Below are 27,479 nucleotides of genomic sequence, written 5' to 3' on the forward strand. Positions count from 1 at the left end.
TAAGGAAGAATCGATATAAACAGAAATAAAATGATAAAAAATATGGGATATGCCAAGATTTGCAGATTTACGGACATTATCATTCAATACTGAAATTCGTTTGATTACCATCTACGTGAAAAACTGTTGTCATTATACCTATCTTAGCCCTTTCTGGCACACTACCTCTTAAAATTAGAATTAAAAAAAAAAAAAAAAAAAAAAAAAAAGGGAGGGGGAGGTAGGCAGTCTAATCATGTCTAAAGTAGTCCACAGGTTAAATTTTGTAAAGATAGCATTTGCCGTTTTAATTCTGTGGATGTCCCCGAAGCAGGCTCACTGAATGAATAGAGCTTCAAAAAGAGCCCCGAAGCGAGCATTGCTAGGAAGCACTTAATAAAGTAAAAGATTTTGCCAATGATTAAAAAACTCTAGATTCTGACTACCGTAGCAGATTTAACACTAACCAGGATGCACCACAGGGAAGTCTGCTACTCTAACCCCCCCCCAAAGAAAGCTCTTCTTGGTTCTTAGTTACATGTGCATAAAATGAAAAAAGGTAACTTGGCTAAATATTTACATTTGCATCTATTTTTTTTTCCATGGCGGTACTTTTCGAAGCAAGTGATACCATCTTTGAAACATTGCATTGTTTTGAAGTACTGGGATCCGTATCAGATTTACTGCCTGAAGGCAATTCGTTTAGCTGTGCTCTTTCAGTGCTTAAGAAATGGTCAGCTCTCTCCAATCCATTTGCAAAATAATTAAAAAATCAGGGGGGAAAAAAAGAAAAAACTAAAAAATAATATTAAATAAACATCTACAACTCAAAACTATCAACACATTGAGCTAACAAAATTTTTTTCAATGAAAGCAATAGGGAAAAAAAAAAAAAAAAAAAAGAGAGAGAGAGAACTGCTCTAGTGACAAATCAAAGAGCTAATATAAAATTACCCGACCTTTAGAGAAACATCCCAACAATTTCTTAATTGATAACCAAACCTCACATCCCCGCAACAAAAATAATAATAAAAGAGAAATGAAACACATATGTACACCTACCTTCCTATTGTAAATGAGCTCATCGAAGAAAATACTGCAGTGAAACAAAGATACAGTTGTTGGTCTGGTCCTGGTGTTTCAATGATCTCACTGTGGGCACACCAGATGTTTATCGTTCGATTTTAGACAAGATTTCAAGGTAACAATTTAAAACTTAAACGGAATAAAGAGATCAGTATATAGCCAAGAAAATAACACATTTTTTTTTTCAAACTTCCTTTTATATCCTTAAAAAATCTGGAACATTTCTTTAAAAAATGAGGGTCTTTAAAAACTAAGCATGGCTAAAATGTATGGACTGGTTTGTGTTGTGCTGGCATTTAGTATAAATAAAGAAGGTTAAAAGTAACCTATCAAGCCTTTTCCATTCAATTCTTCTGTGCGATACTGTGCCGAAAAGGGTCAAAACGAAGAAAATTCTCAGATGATCTTGCCTCTTACCACCTTATTATCTACTTCCAGACTCAACTTTGTCATTCGCATCAAAATCCACACTCCACATGCCACCTAACTAATTCTATTCTAGGCCATGTATTCATACATTATGTAAGTGACATTCCTTATTCTCCCAACACTACACTCATAATGTATACAGACGATGTTGTGATCCTTTCACAAAATGTGTCGCTGTGTTCAGTAACCTGTTTACTACAAAACCATATACAGGCACTGGATGCTTGGCATCAGTCATGGGAAAAATAGACAAAACAGTTACAATAATCTTTACTCGCCACAAAAATATTCTAGTGGAAATTTCCATGTACAACAATTCTATTCCGTGGGGCAACCCCCCTAGAATATATCAATGTTGTTTTAAACCAACGACTCACAAGGAAGCTCCACATCAAACAAGTTATTTCTAACTACTGTAATGATGAAAATTTACCATACCCTTTAATTCATAGGAACTCCACTCTTTCCTTAGATAACAAGCTATTCATCTATAAGACTATGTTGTCACTAATTATAACATAAGCATGACCTGTATGAGAATTTGCATGTACTTCTAATATGGATCTATTTTAAAGAATCCAAAATGCTATTCTATGACAACTAATATGATCTTGTTAGTTCATCAGGAACAATGTGACCTACGAAAAAACAGGTATCAATCTCATTCACATATTTATGGCAAAAATTGCCAAAAACGTTTTAAAGTAAATATTAACACTAATTTAATTCCACCTTTAGATTCTAGATGTGAGAGTTCTACATTAATGTACTCCATTAGAAATTTAATTTGTAAATTATCCTAGAAAATTTCCCCTTGTCTTTCTAATTTGTATGGTCTTTGATTCTCTCCTACCCTTCCCCTTCCTCCCAAAATGCAAACTCTGTTATTCTTTCTTCCATATATAGCTCAGCTTTTCATGAATCTTTTGCTTCCCTGATATCATGTGACTTTTCTGACCGGTCTCTCAGACATTAGATCACATATGAAATATTAGTGAAAACAAGCATTATGTTCCAAGATACTCAGGGTAGCTAAGTCAAGTTTACCCTCTTCTTATGGCCAAACCAAACCTCAGCCTGTAATCAACAAAGTTAATTTGATTCCATAGTTTTGAAGCAAGAACTCTGCATCATATCTAAGGGAACTATTCTTTCTCTGCTGTCAATATGTACTTTGATGGGATCTCCCTACCTGTATGCACGATATGTGATCCTTTTTATTTTGTATTAAATCATAGTTTTCTTCTAAAATTTAGCATTTTCTAGTATTTAAAGGATAAATAAATGAAATTTGAACCATTTAAGTATTATATTTAAAAGATTTTTCAAAGATCTCCTAATTACTAATGGGTTGTTTGGTTTTATCTTAGCTTAAGATCTTTTTGTTTGTATGCTTGTACTAACCACTATGTAACCACTCTACAAATGATCATTATTTAAATGGAATGAAATCTGTGATCTTTTTTATCCCACAGCACAGCTATCTTATTTGCATGAACCAATTTTTTTTGCGGGGGGGGGGGTTGAATTTAAACTGACATGCACTTCCTACGTAACAAGACTACTCTTGTTAAACAAGTGATGCAAGACCAGTAGCAGCTAATGTAAATGCACACAAAGCACAATTAATAAATGAATTATGATTGTTCAAAAGGAATACTGTATTATTACTAAAACCTCAAGGAAACCCAGTCTTGCTTGGTCATATTGGTATACTTTTGAACATCCATCAGATTTTTGCCTTTGATTTTAGACTCGCAATGGTTTTATAGAAAAGATCTTGCTGCATTTCAAAAAAAGTTTTGTAGTCAAATATTTAGGTACGTAATTTAATGGATAACAGATTTCTTGAAAAGCTACATCCATTATCTATAACAGTGCATAAATAAATATTAAGTATACACAGCTTTTATAAAATGCAATTCTTAGCCTCAAAAATCTATATGAGTCAAAATGTAGCTTTTTAAAAAATTTTTCACACTTAAAATATTAAGAAATAGAATTAAACCATGTTAAATGCAGGTGTTTCAGCACTTTGATAATATTAGGTTTCTGCCATAGAAAATCTCATGGATTAATATCACATTGCTAATATGTCAACTTTTCATCTCATTATCTACATTCAGTCTTGCCATTGAGTACCTTCTTTATGGATTCACTCATAAAGCCTATCGAAAAAACACATACAAATTCCCATTACCACCTCTTTATTTTCTGATGAACCACTGGACACTGGTAATTTGATCCTGGTTTGAATCTTGGAAAATGGTAAAGCTGCACAAGCAAATTCCTCCACAAAAAATATCCCTTCCTCTAAGCAGATAACCCTAATATGCTTTGTGATTATCAAATCATCCAATCTATCTTAAGGAAGTCATGTAAAGATATAATGTTCTCTACCTGACTTTTGCATTGACTGTTCTTCTTTAGGCAAGCTCCCAAGTGTTAATCACTGATGTCATTGTTTCTGATCCAATTTATGAACTGACATTCACTTATACCTCAAAATGAATTCCACAGCATATCCATAGTAAGAGAGATTCAATTTTACTGTGAGATTTCAATTTTAGAGGCTACTTTAAGACAACTAACTTCTTAGCTCATACTTTGAGATACAATGAAATGAAATTTACACATAACTTTAAATAACAAGTAATCTTATTGCAATTCTTTTGAAAACTACTTTAATATTTCTTTACAACTTATTTCAATGAAAGACAACTAAAATTAACCTTTTAGCAATTTTAGTCAAATATATTTAATATCAGAAAATGATAAAGCTGAAGTACGAAAGTTAACAAAAATTTTATTTATTTTTGTCAGAAAAAAATACAAAATAAATATACACTTATAATAGACATTTTACAGAAGTCAGAATATAACTTAAGGGGGAAAAAATGCATATACCAGCAAATTTTCCTTTTTCAATCGAACACTCAACTTTTTAGTTTACACACATGCATAGGCGAAAGAAATAACTGCAAATTGTTTAACATAATGTATATCAATTTATAAATACAGAGAAGGCAATTATTATATAGGCACTGGATTTGAAATTTTTAAGATATGTAATTAGTGAAAATCATATATCTTAAAATACTAAGAAATTCCACATATACTATGTAGGCTATAACTATATATACACCACTTTTTAAATGAGTAAACACGTGTTCTCAAATTGTAGATACATCTTACAATCATAAAAAAATATTTTGTGGTACTGGCCAGTTTCATTTACACAAAAGTTTCTGGTTATGATTTTGTTTCTACAAAAATTCAAAGCCTTAAACATTGTCTATCAGGTATAAAATTTGCCCTTTAAATGGCTTTAATAAATTCATTTCAGGAAATTAAATAATTACCACATAAAAGTGTTTTAAATTATAAAATATTTACAACAGAATCTATCAAATTTATTGAAGAAGTTAGTATTTTCATGTGACAAGTTAAAAAAAAATGTCCTGATTAAAATTATGCATATGCTAATATATATATACCAATATGCAAAACATGTTAACAGCTTACAAATATCATTGGCACAAAACTTGCTTACCAATGAAATTGGAAAAATTATACAATACAAATGGCACAAAATATACACTCATGTCCATAAATTAAGGATAATGCAAAATCAGGCAAAGGAAGAGTTAGAAGCAAAACAAATTTGACCTATTTGTAAAGCTTATTTATTAAACAAAAGGTAAAGAGCAAAAAAAGATGCTATATGTTTGATATTATTAAAAAAATTAGCGATTTTTTCTCCCTGAAGCAAATTACAAAAAAAAAAAAAAAAAAAAAAAAAAAAAAAAAAAAAAAAAAACTATTTACAAAATTCGTCGGCCAAGCATGTCCCACAAGTGCTCTACTGGATTCAAGTCCGGTGAGAATGCTGGCCAGTCCATACGGGTGATATCCTCCGATTGAAAGCATTCGCTTACGATGTTTGCATGGTGAGGACGGGCGTTGTCATTCATAAACACAAATTGTGCACCCATGGCGCCCCAAAACAAACGTACATTTTGTTCCAGAATGACGTCCCGATAGATTTGGCTAGTCTTGGTTCCAATTTGAACATGCAGGTCTGTTCTGGAACCCAGAATAATTCCACCCCAAATGAGCACTCCTGCACCACCATAACGGTGTCATTCAATGATGTTTTCTTGGTGGTAACGGGTACCTGGAGCTCTCCATATGAAAGTCTGGCGAGAATCAGACTGCAAGCTAAACCTGGACTTGTCGGAAAACATCACACAAGCCCACTGTTGCGGTGTCTACAATGCATGCTCTCTACTCCAGGCTAACTGCAGGCGACAGAGAGTTGCAGTAAGTGGAATGCATCTGACAGGTCTACGAGCATATAGACCAATCTGCCCTAAGCGTCTGTACATGGTATGCCTTGAAATTGTCGTACCAGTGGCTGAAGAGAGCTGACGAGACAGGTCTGAGGCTGTGCTCCGCCTGTTTCTTTTGGCAGTAACTGCCAAATACCGGTCCTCATTCGGCGTTGTAACTCTGGGGCGACCTGTGCTGTAACGTCTACTCACATTACCATCATCTTAAAATCGTTGCGAAAGCCTGGAGATGACACTCTGGGCAAGTCCAAGTTCGTCTGATACTTCCAGTTGGGTACGCCCACATTCCAGACGTCCGATAATTCTACCGCGTAAAAAACCATCCAAATGCGTCCTTTGTGTCATAACTATTCAGTTATTGGACTGAAATGCTTATAAAGCGCCTGCGAACAATTTTACTTCTTTGCCTGTATTCCTTATATATCACTCTCTTACACTCTCGTCATTGTGACGTACCATCGGTGTCATCTGGTTATTTCCTGAAATTTGCATATGATTCTTGAAGATGTGTGTAGTGATTTTACAGGTGATATATTTATTTTAGAGTTCAATTTCCGCGTGACTCCGAATTATCCTTAATTTACGAACATGAGTGTAAATAAGAAAATATGCAACATATTTTTAAAATACTTTACACACATACATACATATATATATATATATATATCTACAAAAATGAAGAACAAAGCTGATATACATATAATGGATTAAAATAACATTTCCTGAGGAATTAAGCAAGATACTTACAAAATAAAAAAAAGGAACCAATCACATTTTTAGAATGATAAATGACATATTGTACCACAAAAATTTGAGCATTACCTTAATTGGGTGCAGTTAAAAACAAATATAGCTGAAAGTCACAAAGAATTAAGAATAAAAAAGTTTGGAAATTTATTTTGAGCACTATTTGTAAAACAAAAAAGGGGGGTGGAAGAAATAACCTACACAAAATTAAAAAAAATAACAACATATGAATTTTGCATTAGCTAAAAAATGGAAGACTTACATATCTTTAGTCATTTTGCAGTCAGGAAATTGACCTTTACATTTTATGTGAAATGATTTTATAAATTTAATTCACTTACTATCTCATCAATAATTTTTGGTTTTAATTTGAAAACATGAGATTCCCCCACCCTATTTTTTTCCAAATTAGATGATATAAAATAACAGTTTTTTTCTGTCTCAGCAATCACTTGCATTTACATTCCCTGCTAAAAAATTTTGGTACTTTCCATAGCATGACAACTACCTTATTAGAAATCGCCAATTTTTCAAAATGAGCAAAAAGTGGCAACCATGCACATAATTCTTCAGGCAACCTTACTCATAACAATCCTTTCACACAACATCACCATTTTCATATGCTTATTTCTTTATGTAGTATTCCAATGGGTGTTTTTAAACAAATTGTGATACTTTTTGCATTACAGTCAGTTTTAAAATATGAGTTTAAGGAATCTGCCAGTTATGAAAAGCAGTAACAATTTTTTCATGAGTGCAATATTTTGCCACAAAATTGTCAAACGTACATTGATGAGAAGTTTCTGGTAGATAGCCATGCACACTGCGCAGTTTGTGCAATTCTCTGGTGTTTTTAAGTGAAAACAGATTGCTGTATAACATAGGAAGAAAAACAGCATAAAAAATTTCAGAAGAATTTTTTAATGTATCACATAATCCTTATTGAATAATTAAAATTTGTATTTTAAATTGCTGAAGTGTTTTTATATGTTAATAATGTTTCTGACTTAAATAAATACTGGCCGTTTGGAACCCCCCTTTTTTTTTTACTCCAAGGGGGCAATTTGCCCTGAAGGACTATTAATTTAATTTTGGCATTTTGTGCTGGTTCACTTTTCAAATTGTTGCCACCAAATATTATTGCCCTATGTTATATTTAAAGAAATTAAATAATGAAGAATCTCCATATGTGTACGTGTGTTTCTCACATTAGGATAAAACAACGGTACCTAGAGCCATCAAAATTTGAATAACGTAATCTTCTACTGAATATGGTCATCTGGAAGCCCAAATTTGGAATTTGTTTTATTAGTGATTTCATATTTTGTAACACTTTAATGAATTTTTGATTAACAAACTTAACAATTTCAAAGCCATCAATGGCAACACTGTAAGGGAGGGAAAAAAAAACATTTTTATTTCCAGCATGCGAGACTCTGTATTGGAAATTCTAAAGCTTTGCTCATTTTAAAATTATTTTGCAATATTGCTGTTGAATAGAATTTTATGGTTTAAGTGCAAAGATGATGATATTTAATAAATAAAAATCTGAAAACCTTCAGATTTTTTCTTTTTTAAATGCCCAAAAATTAATCGGCAATTTGCTTCCAGCAACTAACTTCCACCTTTTTATCTGAAACGTCACCTAACTGGGCCACGGTGGTTAATACATAAATACCAAATGTTCTCTTTTAAATTAAACCTTTTAATAATATTTAGAAAATTTAAACTGAATCTATCATCTTACTTATTCTAATTTTAGATTCTTCCTCTCTAAAAAAAATTATTTTATAATTTAAAAAAAAAATTATATATGCTATTGTAAATTAGTTCGCAGCAATAATAATTATTTTTATTTCTTTGCAATTAAAATTTTTATTTTATATTTGCTTTATGTTGTAAATTATAGAGAATATTTGTTAAATTCAAATATATATATATAGAGAGAGAGATAGATAGATAGATAGATAGCTATATTTTAAGGGAAAGAACCCACACTAAATGATCTGACTGCATAATTCAAGTATATTTATTAAACCACATAAAATGCTGAATTACGTAATTTAAACATTTGAGTTATATAAAATGTATGCTTTCAAACAAAATTTATGAATTTTAATTAAAATTATGATCACTTTTATATCTAACAACTCTGATATTAAACAAATGTCTGCAATTTACCTGACTCTATAGGACAGTTTTCTTTATTAAGAAAATAAAATTTCTATAACCCATATGAGTAGAAATGCAAATAAGCACAACACATTAAACTATAATTAAGAGATATATTGAGACCAATAATTCCCAAACTAACTATAAAACAAACCTACAGTAAATTTTAACTTCCAAACTATTAAACATGGAAACAATGAATAATAAAATTGATACTGGGAGGAAAAAATAACTAAAGTGCTCAGAAAAGAGATTAAGAAAAATTTTTATTTCACTTTTTTTTTTTTTAACAGACACCTTTCTATATAATTCTTATGAAGAATATAACAAATAAAAATACATAAAATGACTTTACTACTGCTACAGTAAAAGATCACAATGCACATGAAAAATTTTAAATTATGTTTAACAGCAAATGAAAAATCCTTTCTTCAAACTAATATAACATTTAATTTGTGCAAGACATGTGACTTTTGAAACTTTTTAAGTAATTTGAAAAGAGTATGCACTTCAAGCTAAACAGTGTTCATAAGTCTAAAAAAATATATGGCACAAATATTAGAACTTGAATAATTCACATTAATTGCAAATATCATACTAACAAAAAAGGTAATATTAAAAAAACACAAGTATAGTTTTTTTTTTTGGCGATAGATATTAAAATAAATAAATGTACATAATGAATATTCAACAAGATTACAGAACTACAACCCATTATTCCTGACAAAAATAATGATCATACTTTTAAATCTCTATAAAATAGGTAAAAAAATACACACACACACAAAAAAAAAAAAAAAAAAAAAACATACAAAAGAACCAAAATGTGAAAAACTATTTACAAATAATCTTCAAATAATAGGGCAAACAAACAAATATAATTAATGAATTGTAAATCATGCTTATACAGCTAACAAAGTGAATTAAAAGTAACTTGTGATATAATAAAAGTTAGAAATTTAAAAACTGCATTGTTCTTCAGTTGCCAAATGAAGAAAATTACACTAGAAAAAAAACAATTAAAAACATGTACATTATTAAAACCATGTAAAACCCTTGCAATGGTTTAAAAAGAAAGTAAAATAAGCTCTTGATTTTGGACTCGGATATATTCTTGTAAACACATGAATTAAGAAAATGAGTACTTTGAAAATAAGCAAAGCAGTAATATGGGAAAAAAAAAAAAAAAAAAAAAAAATGTTTTATATAGAAGACTACATAAAAATATTTCCAAGAATTTTACACATGAAAGCTGTAACTACCAAATAAATGTAATCTAAACAAATTATTCAGTTTAATGACGCTATAACAGATTGACTTTCACACATGACACAAACATTTTCTCAGAAACCAGTAACTGTGTTTAATTGAAAGATGTGACTGGTATTAAAAGAACTGACTGGTTTTCCCCCACATGACATTAATCAAGTAACAGATAAAAGCATTTAATTATGAAATAAATAAAACACACATTAAAAAAATCAGGATTAAATTGTTATATGGTATCCATACATTTTAAGAAAAATCGCACATATATTTAAAACTACACTTCAATTAAATTCTTTCTCAATAAATTTTCCAAAAAAATTATAAACTACCTATTTGGCTATAGTAAATTAAGACAGGAAAAAGAAATACAGTGAATCCTTTTTATGACCACTAATAATTTATAATGACTTTTTGTCTTCCATGGAGGCAATAATCTTAGAGATGAGTCATAAGAGGGTTTACTGAATTTTTAATCATTTACAACACACAAAAAAAAAAAAAAAGTTGGAAATCAAACTATTATGTAAAGAGAAATAGCTGACATTAAATGAATTGGAAGGATTCTCAAACATTTATAAATTATATTTAGAAATGTCATAAAAAGTGTTCTGATGAAATAAAAGAAAATCATTCAAGAATATCAACATGGTATTTTGTCATCCCTATCAGCAAACATTTCTCCACCTTTCATTAATTTTAAAATTTACAGTGAATACACAATACACCCCCTAGATTTGTACATACAATGAAAAGTTTAACTTTTAAATGTTATATTTAAGATAAAAAAAGTAATGATAAATCATTCTTAAGTCTAAATTTTTATTTACTTTACCTCAGCATTAATAATCAAGAAACAATTCCAAATTCTAAATAATTTTATTTATTATACATAATGGTTGAATTTATGAGTTAAATTTTATATGACAGAATTAAGTTATTCACTGATAACTTATTTGATTAACAAGTGAGTATTTCAACTTGAAAACAAGAAAAGTTTATTGAAAAGTAAAATTAACTCATTAATTAAATTTTGAAAAAGCTAAAAAGGGGAATAAGACCCATAAGGAAAGTAGAGAGAATATCTTATGAAAGATATGCTAAATGTAATGTATATCACAAAAATACATCTTCTGTGAATAATAACTTTTGCAGCATTTTGATTCAGTATTTACTCATTTGTTATTAATTCTACAAATACAATCAAAATAAGATTGTTTTAACATTTTTACATAAAAATATGGTATAGCTATTACCCTATTTTGAAATAAAAATAGTAAATATGGGAGGATACACAATTTATAACATTTCTGTTATGTATTCTGGCATAAGCATAAAAACTATGACAAACTTCCTTTTGTAGAGTACACCTTAAGCAAAACATTTTAATAAACGACGCATCTGCAATGCTATATTAAATTGTAATAAAAAATTCTAGACTCCTCATATTTAATTGCATAGAAGAGCATTGCAAATTTTATAAAAAAAATTACTTAAAGTGTATGAAAATATTTTTATATCTTTATAAGAAATAGCACCATGGATTCTGTTCCATCAATTACATAGTCTACAAAAGGCAAAAAACAATGTATGATAATTATATACAGTACAAAAAGTCCATAATCCGGACATGTTGGGACTTCGGCGATTCTGGATTAGGGTTTTTTTTCCGGATTATAGATCATCAATTTAAATCTGGTAAGATAGCATGCAGAAATTATGCAATTAAAAATTTGAAACTGTAATTTATGAAATAAAGAGTAATTATGATCTAAAGGGTATCAAATTTTACAAAAATAGAACTTAGTTTACTTTATTAAAAATTACTTTCAACGCGCGCATGCGTAATGTATGAACATGCATTCTTTACGTGCATGCGTAATGCATACAAAAAAAAGTTTGTGGCTTTTAGGTCCAGATTATAGATCATTCCAGATAATGGACATCCAGATTACAGACTTTCTACTGTATAACTATTTTAAAAATAAGAACAATGAAGCTAATAAAAGGAATGTGAAAATAAGTTCTGAAGGAACACTGAGGAAAATGGAAAATCGGAAGAGAATTCTTACACATGTTTTCGATAGCATCTTGAGAAATTCTCATTTACATTAATGAGAAATGCATAATAACTGTATTTCAACTGTATAATTTCCCCCTATGAATCACGTCAATGAAAAATACACGCTAAGGATTTCATATTAATGAAAAATAATCAACAAAATTCTGAGAAATCTTTATCTAGAACCCATTTGCTAAATAGTCAATGCTTAGAAATGACGATAAAGCTTAATAACTAAATGCATAACACTAAAAATTAGTAATTCTTCAGTATGTGTGTGAATGCTTGCATATTATATTTCTATTGGAGATGGGATGAATACTAAACTTTTTTTAATCCTAATTTTAAAAGGTTGCTAACTTTGAAAGAAATCATCCAAGTAAGAGTAATAACAAAAGGAGGAAAACTTTTAATTAAAAATTGTTACTGCAAAATTTGAAATCAGCTGCACATTTAATGAGAACCAAATTTAAGAATACTATTTCCAAAAATACATCTATATTTGTCATGAAGATAATGAAATTTTGTAAACAAAGTGCATAATTACATGCTGGAATCTTCAGATTAATTTTTTAACATGATTAGATAAAAACACTTAAGTAACAGATTAATTCAACAACCTTAAATGGTAGACAACAATGATAGTCATATCTGTAAAACAGCATTTATATATCATGGCATGAATTGCTAGAAATATTTTGCACGTGTTAGTGGTACGTTATACATACTTAGAGCTTTGAGACTGTTTGAGAGATAATTTTTGAGAATTTTTGATAAAATACAGTACTACAAAGTCCGTAATTTGGACTCATCGGGACATCCAAAAATTAAAAAAAAAAAAAAAAAAAAACTCGAGTAACCGTCCCCGACACCCCCGTGTTTATGCATTTGAGTTCTATATTATTTGTAAAAATTAAACATTGGAAATTGTCATTATGAAAAAGAATTCAAAGTATAAAGTTGAAATAAATATAGAAGATTACAAAATAAGATAAATAATGCAAACTTTGTAAAAATAAATCAAAAATATAAAAGTAAAAAATATAATAATAACAGTGAATGTACATGAAGATATAAAGGCCACAAAAAGTATTAAGTAACTTCAAGTAGTGGTAACTTGTTTTCACACTAAATGAATTTAAGATCATACAACATTACATACATATATATATATATAAATATCTAATAAGCCATCTTATATATATATATATATTATTAGATATTGCCTCCTCGAGTTTTTACAAAAACTAATGAAAATCAACACATAAATAAAAATGATGCACAAGACCAAACTGCTAAATTTTAATTATTTACATCCAAGTAAATAAATGTATACAGTACAAAGTCCGTAATCTGGACTCGTCATGACTTCGGCGATTCCGGATTAAGGGTTTTTCTGGATTATAGATCATCAATTTAAATCTGGTAAGATGGCATGCAGAAATTATACAATTAAAAATATGAAACCATAATTTATGAAATAAAGAGCAACTATGATCTAAAAGGGTATCAAAATTTACAAAAAAAAAAAAGGTTTATATTTATTTATTTACTTTATTAAATATTTCTTTCAATGTAAGCTGTTTAAGTTGCTTCGTTTTTTGTGCTAAACACGCATGCGTAAGCATTAAACGCACATGCGTAGCATTAAATGCGCATGCACAAAGCATACAAAAAAAAAAAAAAAAGAGTTTGTGGCTTTGAGGTCTGGGTTATAGATCATTCCAATAATAGACATTCGGATTACAGACTTTGTACTGTATAGTGATTACTTGAAAATTTCTTCATTATTTGCTAGATTTTGCTTACATATATATTGTAGTAATCAGGAATTGCCAGAAGCAAATTTTTTTTCAATAATTGTTTCTGTTGTACATTAGTAATCTTCCAAACATTTGAGATACTTTATTTAAAAGTGGGATTTGAAAGTTTTAAATGGCAAAAAATGAGAAAGATTTGAGTTTTAAAATTTTGAATGCTTTTTAAAATTCACGGGAGTTTAACAATTCAAATGTCCCATCCTTGATATATAGCTATACAGAATAACTGGGATGTTGATGACATACTTGCTGATGATGAAAGTTGATACATTAAGAACTTTATGGAATCATGGTAGATAGAATACTTTTTATTCTTGATAAAACATTTTAAGTAAATGCAAAAAAATTGGTGCAGTAAGTACACCAGTTCCTGAAGAATTACACCAATCCTGAAATATATTAGAAAATATATGTTAGATCACCAGGCATTAACCCTTTGAAGGGCACTGGTATATAATATATACCGGTTGTTTGTCAATTTTTTAACGTCCGAAAAAATGCTAATTTTTCTACACCAAAACTATAATCGTAAGTGTCTAGTGTTTGCTTTTGATTCTAAATGGCAAAATCACCCTATGAATGCTCAGTATTTTTCAGTTATGAAATTAATATACCTCGTCCCAAGGTATCATGTTGGAAGACTAATAAATTCTATTAGAGGGAAAGAAAAAATTCAAAATTTTCAAATATATGATGTACACATGCTGAATCTTACATATTTACTTCATTTCAGTCAGAAGTGATAATTAACAAAAGATTATTTATACGATTTTAAAACCGGTATATAATATATGCCGGCGCCCACACTGAGGGTACCACGCCAATAGATGGCAGCACCAGTCTTCTCCTTTTCTACTCTGTGACATGACAGAATTTCTTTATTATTATGGTGTAATAATTTTTCATGTTTAATTTATAAGTCGTTTAGGATTAAATAGTATGTTCATGAAGGAATGAGGAGTTTACTGACCCTGCGCTAGGACTGAATACAAGTATAATAGTTTCATTTATTCTTTGTGTACTCAGCTCAAATTTCATCAGTCTGTGTTTAGCTAAAATTTTTATTTCAGCACTTATCCCTTTTCCAAGAGAAAGACTCATCGATTTCAAAATTGCCGTCTGGGATCAAAACTTTACACAATTGTGGGGGTTAAATGTGGCATGCTAGCCCCCGAAAGACACCCGTTGCTTCGTGTTCTCCAAAATCCTAGAATGCCAGGAAAATGAAAAGAAATGATTGACAACCAATTTGTCATTCGGGAGTCACGCCTTCTTCCCTTTGTGAGGTGTGATAAGATCACACAAAGGGAAAGCTCGCATAAAATGGAAATGTACTTAAGTTCTATCTCATAGTGTAATCACAAAAACTGCTGGTTTGAAGGAATGCTTTTATTCTTTAGGGAAATTCTTTTTAATTCTTTGTTAATTTCAGATGAAAGACTAGAGAAATTTGCCCTCTGGTTGATACAAATAGGTTGTTTCCGAAATAAATTTTCACAGTTGTCGAAAGGAGGGAAAATATTTCTAAGGCCCTTTTTAAATGCCAAAATGTTTAGATTCCATGTTTATCCAAAAGTTGAAAAGGAGCCCCTAGGAAGCCAAAGGGGTTAAAAATCGGAATAAGAGCCAAAGAATAGCTTTGAGGTGTATCAAATAATAAAATTGTTTAACAGCGGTTCTTCCTGAACAAAAAGATATATTACAACCTATATTTACAAAAAATAAAAAAGGGACACTTACGGTCCTCAATCATCTAAAGTGTGTACGCGTGGAAGGGGGGATTCTTCGTATCACAGTATGAAGCATGGATTTTTTCCACATATTATCTAAAGCATAAAATAGAACTTCAAAATGCAGCATATTTTCTCAACTGAGTCATAGCGTTTCATTCTTCAATTTTTTAAATTTTCCGCTGAGTTACATCTGCTTGTAATATTATACTAGTTCAGTTACAGCATGATACGATTTACACATGCAGTGTTATATATATATATATATTTTTTATAAAATAATAATATTGAATTTAAATCATTTTGAAAAGCTTTTTACCCATATTTTACGTAAGTATGTTCAGCTGGGTTGCATCCTCAAATTGCATAAAAACATAAAATTTATTTTTTAAATTTTAAATTTCTACCGAAATTTTAAAACTTTTTGTCTTCAAACTTACATAACCATATTCAAGCACTCATCACTACAGAAACACATAAAAAGTACGCAAAATTAATTTAAAAAAAAAAATTAAGCAGTTGGCAGCTACCTGGAAAAAAATGTCTAGGGGCGCCGGTATAAAATATATACCTGCTCATAAAATTCAGGATTTCGCTGTAGATTTTTTTTAAGTCTCAATTCTGTGTCCTTAGGGTCCATAAGTTGTAGTTCATGCAAAATTTTACTACAATTTAAATTATTTTATATACCGCCCCTCAAAGGGTTAACAAGGTGGCAAGAGGAAGGATGTGCTACACCAAAAATGAAAACTTGGATCAAAATTCTTTGGTTTTATTTCACATTTAATCCCCATAGCCTGTTATTTGTTTCGATTTTTAAATTTGAAACTATTGATTGCTTGAAGTGTTATGCAAGTCTCTGCATCACTAGCTTTAAGTAAGAATTAATGAGACATAGATTAATTTTGAAAGAAAAATTTAAAGAGATTTATTGTAAGTAGTTACTATTTTTTGGATGGAAAGGAAAAACAGCCAAATTAAAATACAGAGTTAAGAGGCTATTCCAGATTAAGTTAGAATTGATTAATGCATTTTTTTTTATCTTACATGTATTTACATTATTAATTTTACTTAGTTCCTCAAACTTTACAAGAAGAAAAGAAAAAGACAGCTTTGTGCAAAAATATAATCTTAAAACTCCTGTATGAAAAGGATTCCTTTCTCATAATTTCATCAAATGTTATTTTTTTTTTTTTTTATTGCAGATGACTAAACCCCTTAACCTGTGGTGGTCGCACCCTGAAACCACTAATTTTCGAATTTTCCCCCTCTTCTTTTCGAAATTTTTGAGTGAAAACTGATTGATTACTTAGCTTTTATCTCCAAATATCATAAAATGAGTGCAGAACCATATATTTTTTAGTCTTACTGCTTCTTATCAGATGCCTTATAAAATTTGTTTTAACAAGACAAAATAACTTCCTTTTATTAATATACACAACTTTAAATTTCAAAAGTTATTCATTGCACATCATCACTTCTATCATAAACAATAAAAATATAGCAATAATTAAACTGTATATATAAAAAAACCTGTGTATATTTATGGCATTTGGTTTGTGATTTCAGGGCACGACCAATGAGCCACTGCAGCACTGTGTCACAATGCTCCAGAGCAGCGGTTCTCAACCTTTTGACTGACGTGTATCATCTAAACAAAAATTGAAAACATTTAGTACCACCACTACAAAGTACTACTACCACCACCACTCTTGAACAAAGCTCAGATCGCATTAATTTACGAGTGTTATAGAAAAAACTCAATCAGGATTTTGGGGTTTTAATTTTGGAATTTAATAGTTAAAAATACTTTGCTTCTTTGCATACAACCTATTTTTCTCTTGTGTCCATCAGTGGTATACGTACCAATGTATGAGAAACCCTGCTCTAGAGGCTTAGTGGTCATGCCCTGAAACTACTGCTCTTCACAATGATGTTTGCTGCTTTAAAATAGGAGTATTTATTTTTACCCAGATATACATATAAGGCTTTGAAACCAGAGTGTTATTTCATTACTAAACAATATATACACCTGCCCAGAGAAATGTCTTTTTAATTCATATATTATTTTTTTCCAGGATCATAATATTTAATTTCTAAAATTTTTTACTTCATGTGCATCAGTGGGTTAATGAATTTTTTCTTTCATCTTTAATTTAAAAAGCATAAGTGCATTTTAAAATTACATTTAACATGTATCTTAATTACTGTGGTTCCTTCTGTCATCAGAGCATGCATCCCACAACACACAAGGGGGAAATTTTACAGTAGAAAAATTCCAGAGAGGTTTTTTATTCATGCAAATATAATTTCTACAGCAAAAATGCCTCATATATTTTAATATACAAAACATGCATATCTATTAAAATATGCCTTTCTCCATTCCCAAATATTTCACTTTATTGCAGAACTCAGCTGAAACTAAAATTCCAGAATATATGACAGTTACAAAAATGCAGTGAACACATTGCGGTTCCATAGGCAATAATGTTTCACACATTCTATATACAATGTATGCATTTACAAACCAAAATGCATGACACAGTCAGAAATATAATTTAAAATTATTTTCTTAGAAAATACACAACTGTATAAAATTGCATTCTAACTTACTTCCCAGATACTTTGTTCTACATGCTTATCTTGTCTATTAACTCTATTTTTAATCTTATTATTTTTTTTAAACTTTTTTTTTTTTTTAAATAGGAAGAAAATCAAATAATACATATGTAAGTTTATAACAACATAGAAAAAAAAAAAAAAAAAGACTGTTGTATACAGTAGTTCATTGTTCAAGAAGAAAGCTTAAGTAGTTCATCACTGAGAAGTCTGTCCTTGTTGCACAGAATCTCCAGTTAATAAATAAACAGTTCTGAGTATGAATACAGACAAGAAAATTTTCTTTATGTGACACTTCTTAAAACAAACAATAGAAAAAAAAGTTGCATGATAAGAACTTTAATTTTAACTGATCAATTTAATAAGCTTTTCATAATATTAAATTCATGTTATAAACTATTAAATGCTAATTACACAGTCCTCAAATAAACTGAGAATTCACCTTGCTTTCTATTATAAAAAATTGTCAATACACCAAACATAATATTTATAGAAACATTATTCATTCATTTCTGTTTCTTAACTCATATATTTTCCCTCAATATAATGCCAATAATGTTCAATATTCATATGTTTCCCAAAGCCAGAATCACACGTAATTACTAGTCTTACATAAATGAATGATTATTACCAATCATATTATATAGTACAGTAAGTGCCCTGAAGTTAATGCAATTTATCAGTCAAAGTATTTTATATTAAAAGATTTTTTTTTTTACTAATTTAGTATAAGAGACTGCAATTCTTAGGTTTAATTAATTAAGGATTTAATTTTTTTCATATTGTTACCATGAAAGTAAATGAAATCTTTAATCAATTAAATTTAAGAATCGCAATCTCTTATACTAAAATACTAAGGCTTATTAATTACTTAAACAATCCATTAATTAAATCTTACGTACAGAATGTGATCATTAATATTAAATAAAATAAAAAATATGTGCTACAATGCATTATAGCACATATTCTTATAAAATATTTCAACTTGAGGGAAAAAATAGGAAAATGGAGCAGCTACTGCCCTCATACTGTATAGTTCTAAGGGACAATAAGAATCATGTTTTGCAACAAACACTGCAGCTATACTACGAAAAAAAAAAAAAAAAAAGAAAGAGGGGGGCAGTTCTGTATTTCCCCTTCTACTGGGCCGATTGACAAAATTCAAATTGCGTTTTTCATATCTCGAAAGTGCAACTTGGGATATATATTCAATTTATATATAGCTTTGTTCTAATATAAGTATTTTGACACAAAATCGGACTTTTTCTGAAATAGTATGCCACTTTTTTTCCATATTTCGATTCTATGACTCAAATTATGCCTAAATATTAAATTTTGTAAAATTTGGTGCTAAACTTATGAAGAAATTCAAAGATTTATCTTGGCATATTTTTTTCAGTTTGCACCAAGAATGAACTTGGTAGATGTCTTAATTTATGACAACCTATTTTCCTTTCCCTTTTTACATTGTGCAGGAGAGGGAAAAAAGTGACATTGTTATTACTTTCAAATAATTTTAACAAAGTGCGTAACCCACATTAGATGTTATTATCACTTTTAACAAATATGCAAATATCACAATGCAGCAATATATACGCATTCACACCGCTCTAAATGATGAACAGCCACTAAAAATCAAGTTACAGTGCTGCGCAAAGTATAAATTCACATACATCTTCAGAAGTTTTGAATAAAAAGTTCTAATTTTTTGAAGGTATGTTTAGAAATACATCTACTTTAAGATGATGGTAAAATTTCATACGTTATAATTCAAAAATTTTTTTCAAAAAATTTATCAAAATTATTTAAAAATACAAATTTAAAAAATAAATCATAAAAAATGGGTGAATTTTTTTGGAATGAACCTAAATTTCGAACTGTGAAAGGTGGAATCGAATAAGTGTAATAAAAAAGAGATATTAATAAATACATACCAAATTGAATTAACATTGAAGAGCTAATTAACCCTCCGAGCATTACGGGTTTAGCCCTGAAATTTCAAAGTTCTTCAAAATGTCATGAATAAGTGGTATTTTCTTGATTCTAATTAAAAAAATGACTCTCTTAGTTTGTACCTTGATTCCTTTTCTTCCAATATACATCCAAACCGAAATCAGATACATTCAAAACTAGCAGAAATATTCATGTATAATGAATATAGAAGGCAGCCTTCTATGCGAAATTTTCTGCCCGCAACGCTGAGAGGGTAAAAAAAAAAAAAAAAAGAAAAAAAAAAAAGAAAAAAAAGAAAGAAAGAAAGAAAAAGAGAGAGAGAGAGAGAGAAATACTCGCATGATTTTTACAAAACTCGACAGTTTGGCACAATTTGAGTCGTAGAATCGAAACATGGAAAAAGATTCGCATGTCTTTCAGAAAATGTCCGATTTTGTGTCAAAATACCTATACTAGACCAATGCTATATAAAAATCTAATACATATCCTATATTGTGCTTTCAAGACATGAAAATGCAGTTTGAATTTCATCAATTAGCCTAGTAGAACGGGAGATATATAACTGTCTCATTTTTTTTTAGTCAATGCATACAATAATACATACATCTGTATTGAATATGTATTATTGTGATCATGATTGGGATGCAGAAGGAAGCCAAGTTACTTTGTGCATTCATGCTGCTGCATGTTGTCATACTATATTTTACTCTAACTTGACATACACCCTACTGAACCAATGAATATTAGGGCACAACTGTAGTTAACTTAAATATTAGAGAGTAATATAAATATTTTACAAAAGGTTTTAGCTTTTCCTGATATTTTTTATTAGCTTACAAATAACACGAACCAGTGTATTATTGAAATTCTAGACAGTAATGTTTTTGTCACATTTAAAAGACACATGAAGCTCTGCATAAATTTAGTTTAATTAAGTTTCATTAGTCTGCAGTTTCAGTTCACAGAGAATATCTAATGAGAGGCACACTTTGCTTTTTGAATGATTAAATATTTAAAAAGAGTAAAAATTTTATCTTAATGAAAATCTGAAAAGCACAGCACAAATCATATGTAAGCTTTTCACAAAAAATGAGAAAAGCTTTCTCAGAAAAATGGCCAGCTACTGTGTCAAGCGCTGGCTTACATCTGGAAAATTTCACAAGATTTGATTTAAAAAAAAATCTCACTATTTAACACTCAAATTCAGATGCAGTAATTGCATTCAAATCTTTCATCAAACCTTCAAGATTAGCCATTTCTTGATTCAAATGTTCAGTGCTTTCAGAGGGCTAAAAATGAAATAATAATAATAACAATGTTACCCAAAATATCACAGTAATTTAAGATTAGAAACTCTTAATCAATATTTTGGGAAATTTCCATCATAAATCTCAGATTACAAATGAACATTTATAAAAATGAAATTCCTAAGAATTTTGAGTTACACATATACATGAAATGCAACAAAATCATTTGTAACAAGTTCAAAGATAACATGTTATACTCTAAAAAGGAAAAAGAATAGAAAAGAATATATAATCAATCAAAATTGCAATAACAACCTTGTATTTAGTGTACATATATTAAAACACTCAACCGATTTTGAGGGCAGCTAAAGGTCCCACCTCATCAGGAGAACAAAATTACTAAAATGGGGAAAAAAGAAGAAAAATAAAGCATCAGCAAAGGAGTCTCAGAAACACGTGGTCGTTATCAGCACTGCACATGCTCGTAACTGGATTTTGAACCAGAGTTATACTGGTCGCCTACTTTTACTGAGCCAGGCTATCTGGTCAAACATATGATTATTTTGCATTTTAGTCTATGTGTTATAGTAAAAGTAGGCGGCGGGTGTAACTCTGATTCAAAATCTGGTTATGACCACGTGCAGTGCTGATAACGATCACATGTTTCTGAGACTCCTTTGCCGATGCTTTATTTTTCTTCTTTTCCCCCTTTCTAGTAATTTCGTTCTCCTGATGAGGAGGGACCTTTAGCTGCCCTCGAAATCCATTGAGTGTTTTAATATATGTATGCTAAATACAAGGTTGTTATTGCGATTTTGATTGTCACATTGGCGTGTTTCTCTTCTATTCTAATATATAATCACTCACTAAACAACAGCTTACTATACATTTCAAGTACAATTACTTTTAATAGAAAAGAGACAAATGATTTTGCACAGGAATATGCTGATTTTATGCACATAGTGCGATTCTTTAACAAAATGTGAAATAATTATTCAATAGATACACAAATTAAAGATTTCACAATTAATTAGATATTACAAATTAAAGCATGCTAATTTGATTTTTTGTTTGTACTATAAGAGATATCCAACTCTTTGTAGTTGTGCTTTGTTAATTCTAAGGAAGAAGCTCAGTAGGAAATTACACGATTGGTAGAAAATGAAATGTTGTTAATGATCATGTGACACCCCCACTAATGTGACAGAAAGTTAGTGAAGAAAATATACAGTATATGAAGGCATTATTCACACTGACACAAAGACTTTTTTCCCCTCACAGAGTTGTATGATAAGCATACCTTCTTTAAAATATTTAAAGTTAAATTTTAAATATCAAACAAGGCAGCTATATGCAAACCAATTAAAAAAATGGCCTCAGAATGTGCTAAAAGGAACTGCTTGCATCTAAACGCCAGTTTCATTACCTGTAGTGAGACTGTATGTACACAGGCGACATTAAAGACATCAAAAGAATTACACAATTACAGCCTTCTTTAATTTCACTTGTAAAGTATTCATTACAAATCCTTGACACTAAATGCTGCACAGTACATACACAGAGTTTTACAATGGAGGAGAAGATTTTGTTTCCAAAATTAATATTTCTAACAGTAATAATAATAATAATATATTAAAAAAAAGATTTTAAATCACCAGACTGCAAGTTTAGTAAGTTGCCATATTATGTGTGCATCCTTTTTAAGTAAACATATATATTAAAGTGGTAAACAGTTTCGCATAGCATGTCTTCTAAGAGTACAAGAGATATGGAATAAATACACTTTAGTGAAAGTGCATTAGCAAAGTTTTCATGACAGGTAGACAGACCGGTAATGTGAATAGGTATCTTTGATAAATTTTCTAACAGGTGATTTCTAAAGTTTAGCAAGCTCAAGAGCATAAAAACACACATTTTACAGCATTCAGTTGACTAAGTAGTGAGCAGCAATAAAATCAAATAACAAACTGATATATCTTTCATTTCTTTCTTATCCATTTTTGTATTGCAAGCAAATAAAATCTGCTTCCTGTATATGAATCTTCCTAATTTTGAAATATGCTGCATATGTATCATCTCTTTCCAATACACACACATCCAAGAAAAAATTCAAGAAACACATCCAAGACATCCAAGAAACAGAGTTCTAACCTACAAACGAATAATCTCATAATTTCTTTACAAGGAATTGTGGAATCTATGAAAAATGTTTGTATGGTAGTTAACACATTCAGCAAGCAAACTGAAGACCTGTGGTTTGATCCCCAGAGAGGCACCGTTGATTAAAATTTTTTGCCCTATAAATACTTAATAATCTCCATACAGATGCCCAAACTATAATGCACAAAGTTATAACTTGTAATACCTGGATTTAATAAACTGGGTCTCATACCTCTGCCCAAACATTTATTTAAGCAAAAGGCGAACATATAGAATTATGGCATTCCTTCCATGTGCGTTCTTATGACAATGTGATCAGCACATCCAGTTTGCAAACTAGAATATCTGTGGTTTAATTTCTGGCAAAGGTGCATGTGACTATGTATGTACTTTTTGATTTTCAGAGTTTTATCACATCTTCCTCGCAGTTCTCAGATGATGTTCTACTCAACACTGACATCAGCTTCTCAGTCAATAGAATTTCTACAGAGGCACAAACTACCACATTTCTCTTTTTTTTTCTCACTTCAGATCACTGTCAGCTGGAGAACTTCACTTATGGATTGATTCTTTAAACATCAAGGAACTCATAAGAGAGGAAAAATATCTCCTCCTGAAAGTCAGTATACCAACAAAGTGTCAAAGATTCTCACTCATTTTTAGAACTTTAGTAACTCTCAATTGATTTAGATTTAGAAAATTATTCTCATATAAGGAACATTTAAGCGTAATTTGGAATTGTATTTTGAAGATTTTGTTTTAGGATAAACTGCATAAGTATCATCTTTCTATATCTCTGTTTTGTCTTCCCAAGTAGAAATAGATGAAATAAAGTATTTCTTAGTATACCATTTTTCCTATTTTGGAATTTTCCTTTCCTTACTTTTCCCACTTTTTCTATTTCCCTTGCGATCATAATTTAGTTGACACTGATATTTTTCATTTACATTTTCCATGGGGTAACGCTTAATAAGAACATGAAGCTATTGAACTCTAATTAGGATTTCTTTTAATAATGCTCTTCTCAATTTTAACTTCATACGACAGTTCAGTACCTTATGATTCTTCACCTCATCAGCCACTAAGCAGAGACCTCACCAGTGGACATAAGGCTGGAAACACTGGTAGTTCAACTTGATGGCAAAGAACAAGTATGTCGCATGAACATTTTCATAGTGTGTAATATGAATATGAGAAAGTGTCTTTTATATAAAAGAAAATGAACTAGCTTCCAGTTTCTCAGCCCTACGTTTAGAACTATAGTCCTCCACAAAAGCATAATTTCCCTTATGCAGATAAGAGAAGTAAGTATTGTCATAATGAGGTGGGGGTAAAAATTCCAATAGTTCTTTCAGTTCTGATGATCTATATATGACTAACCAGTATAATATTGTGATTCAAAGAAAAATATCACCCCCAAAAATGTAATATCGGAGCCAGATTGCCCTCTCCATCTCTCATGCAGCTATACACTGCATTCCTGTTTCTTTTTTCTTTTCTTTTTTTTTTTTCTGCCCATAGGATGGCAAAAGACATTCATTTTTCAAATAGCAGTAAAAATTCACTTAAGAGGTACTGCAAAAACTTTAACAATTCATTAAAATTTTTGAATCATTTATTTCTTATTCAGTTTTAGAGAAATCTTTTAGTACAAAGTAAACTTTAACTGATGTAATCAAACAATGAATTTAATCACTTAAATGTAATTTCCAGGACACTGGCTTAACAGCTCACATTTTCTGCATTCCAATGCATAATATAATATTATATAAAATGTGTGTATATATTAAAATTAGCACAATTTAACAAATGTATATTATGTATATAATATATATATTTGAAACATACCTGAACACCAGATGATACCTGTAAATTTACTGAGCGAGTTGAGTCATTTTTTGGTAAAAGAGATGATGCACTTGGACATAATTTTGAGGATGTCTGTGGTAAGTTTGATGATGCCTGTAAAATGGCAGAGGATTCAATAGGTGTACGAAGTACCACCTTTTTATGAGGACTGGAAACAATGGCAGGAGATTTAAGTGCTGAAAAAAAAAAAAAAAAAAAAAAAAAAAAAATTGGTAATAAATAACAGTGTGTGTGTGTGGGGGGGGGGGACTTTCATCATAATGCTTCTAAGTGTTCAGCTTATAAATTTTCATGTATATGAAGCCACTCTTAAATTTTGGAAAATTTAAATACACAGTAAGCTATAACAATTTACACTTTTCACAATACTACTGATAAAATTTATGCAGCATTTAGATTATTACACCAGACAGAAAATGATAAAAGGATACTTTAAATTTTTTTTTTAAAGGCAACAGAATAAAATAATACAGATGTTATTTGGAATCATCAGGACTTCAGCAATGAAAATTCAGATTTTGGAAATTTTTGGATTTAAGTCCTCACTTTAAATCTAGTATGCTGATATGTACAAATTATAAAATAAAAAATATGAAAAAGCTTTTTTAACACTTTTGCATCAATAGAGACCAAAATATGTTTCACTCAAACATCTAAAATGCTCGTATGTATGTATTTTTGTTGGAATGGATTCCCCCTCCCTCCAGCCAAGTAGAATGCTACAGTAACCTACTTAAGTAAAGCGAAAACTTCTCTTTGGGATCTCCATGTGCTTTACACTGTATGCCGTTTTCTCTTAGAGGATTGCAATTTCAGGCATTAATAACTAAACAAAGGAGGAAAAAAGGCGCATTCAAATAATAGAATTACTTCTAGTCGCTTTAAAAGAATGACTGGCATGTCATTTAACAACACCCAAAAAAAATGAAACACACACTAATGTGATGGAGGAAAGCACCAGGTAGAAAATAAGAAAATAATTCAGGCGTTTGGTTGACCTGCCGATGTCTGAATAGTCGGGTGTTTCGGGGGACTTCAACATGAAAGAGTTAAAATAATGAAGTATTTATGAACTTACGGGAATCAAAATTTACAGATAAAACATTTATTTGTTTCATTAAACATTTCTTATAGTGGAAGTTGTTTAATCTGTTTTGTTTTTAGTATTAATATTTTCTCTTTAATTTTATAGACAGATAGAATTTATTTTTGAGTTGCAAAGTTCCATTGTTCTGCAAATGTTCTGAAATCTGAAAATTCCTATTAAACTGTCAATTGAAATCTTTTCATTTGCAAACACCTCTTTATAAGTTTTTTTGATGGTAGTGATATTTTCTGATTAACAAGTATACTACACATTTCATTTTTAGTATGGCTGTGAATCGAGAAAACTGGATCGCTGGTTGGAGCATTGTCATTTCAATCAAAAACTTCTATTATCTCATTTTCATTTATTATCAATTTGCTATATTTTTTCCCGAATTCCACTGACCCCAAAATTTTGCTTTCTTTAGCATTCAAAATCAATGGCAAAAAATGCTTGCTATTTCGCCTAATTTTGAAACTGTATTTTGCCCAAATTACATCTACACCATTTTTTCTCACCAAGGTTGCTATAGAAGGCAAGTACCAAATATGCTTTTGCTTTGCAGATCCTGCTACAGCTTCAGAATCAGTAACTCTGAATAATCAAAAATTCAAACTTTACTTTTGATAAATAATTGCAATAATTGCAATAATAGCATGTAAAAAATAAGAAGTTGGATCAAATTATAAAGTTAAAGAAGAGCACAATTTTCTATGTTAAGTTCTTTGAAATCTAATTCTCTGTTTCCCACAGCTAGGCCAACAAAAGAAAATAATTATAAGAAACATCCCAAACTAACCACACTTAAGTCCATATATCTTAGGACTTATTGTTTAAGTCAGACAGGAAAATCTTACTCCCCCAACCGTTCAAGGCTCAAAACATAATTACGGCTAATATT

The 27,479-nt window shown here is 30.1% G+C and overlaps 1 protein-coding gene across 3 annotated transcripts in view; it reads right to left on the minus strand.

The window, feature by feature from the left end:
* Nucleotides 1–4,280: 4,280 nt before the first annotated feature.
* LOC118198766 (neogenin-like) overlaps nucleotides 4,281–27,479 on the minus strand; it is a 284,128-nt gene continuing 260,929 nt past the window's right edge. For all 3 annotated transcript variants that reach the window (XM_085815315.1, XM_085815317.1, XM_085815314.1), the window contains 2 exons: nucleotides 25,471–25,667; nucleotides 4,281–21,504 (listed from right to left, as the gene is read on the minus strand). In XM_085815315.1, coding sequence (XP_085671441.1) covers nucleotides 21,406–21,504; nucleotides 25,471–25,667 — 296 coding nt within the window. In that variant the 3' untranslated portion in view covers nucleotides 4,281–21,405. The remainder of the gene's footprint in view (nucleotides 21,505–25,470; nucleotides 25,668–27,479) is intronic.

Source organism: Stegodyphus dumicola, chromosome 4 (assembly GCF_044657685.1).
Source record: "Stegodyphus dumicola isolate Sdum_Otavi_A_Nest chromosome 4, ASM4465768v1".
In the NCBI taxonomy this organism is placed as follows: Eukaryota; Metazoa; Arthropoda; class Arachnida; order Araneae; family Eresidae; genus Stegodyphus; species Stegodyphus dumicola.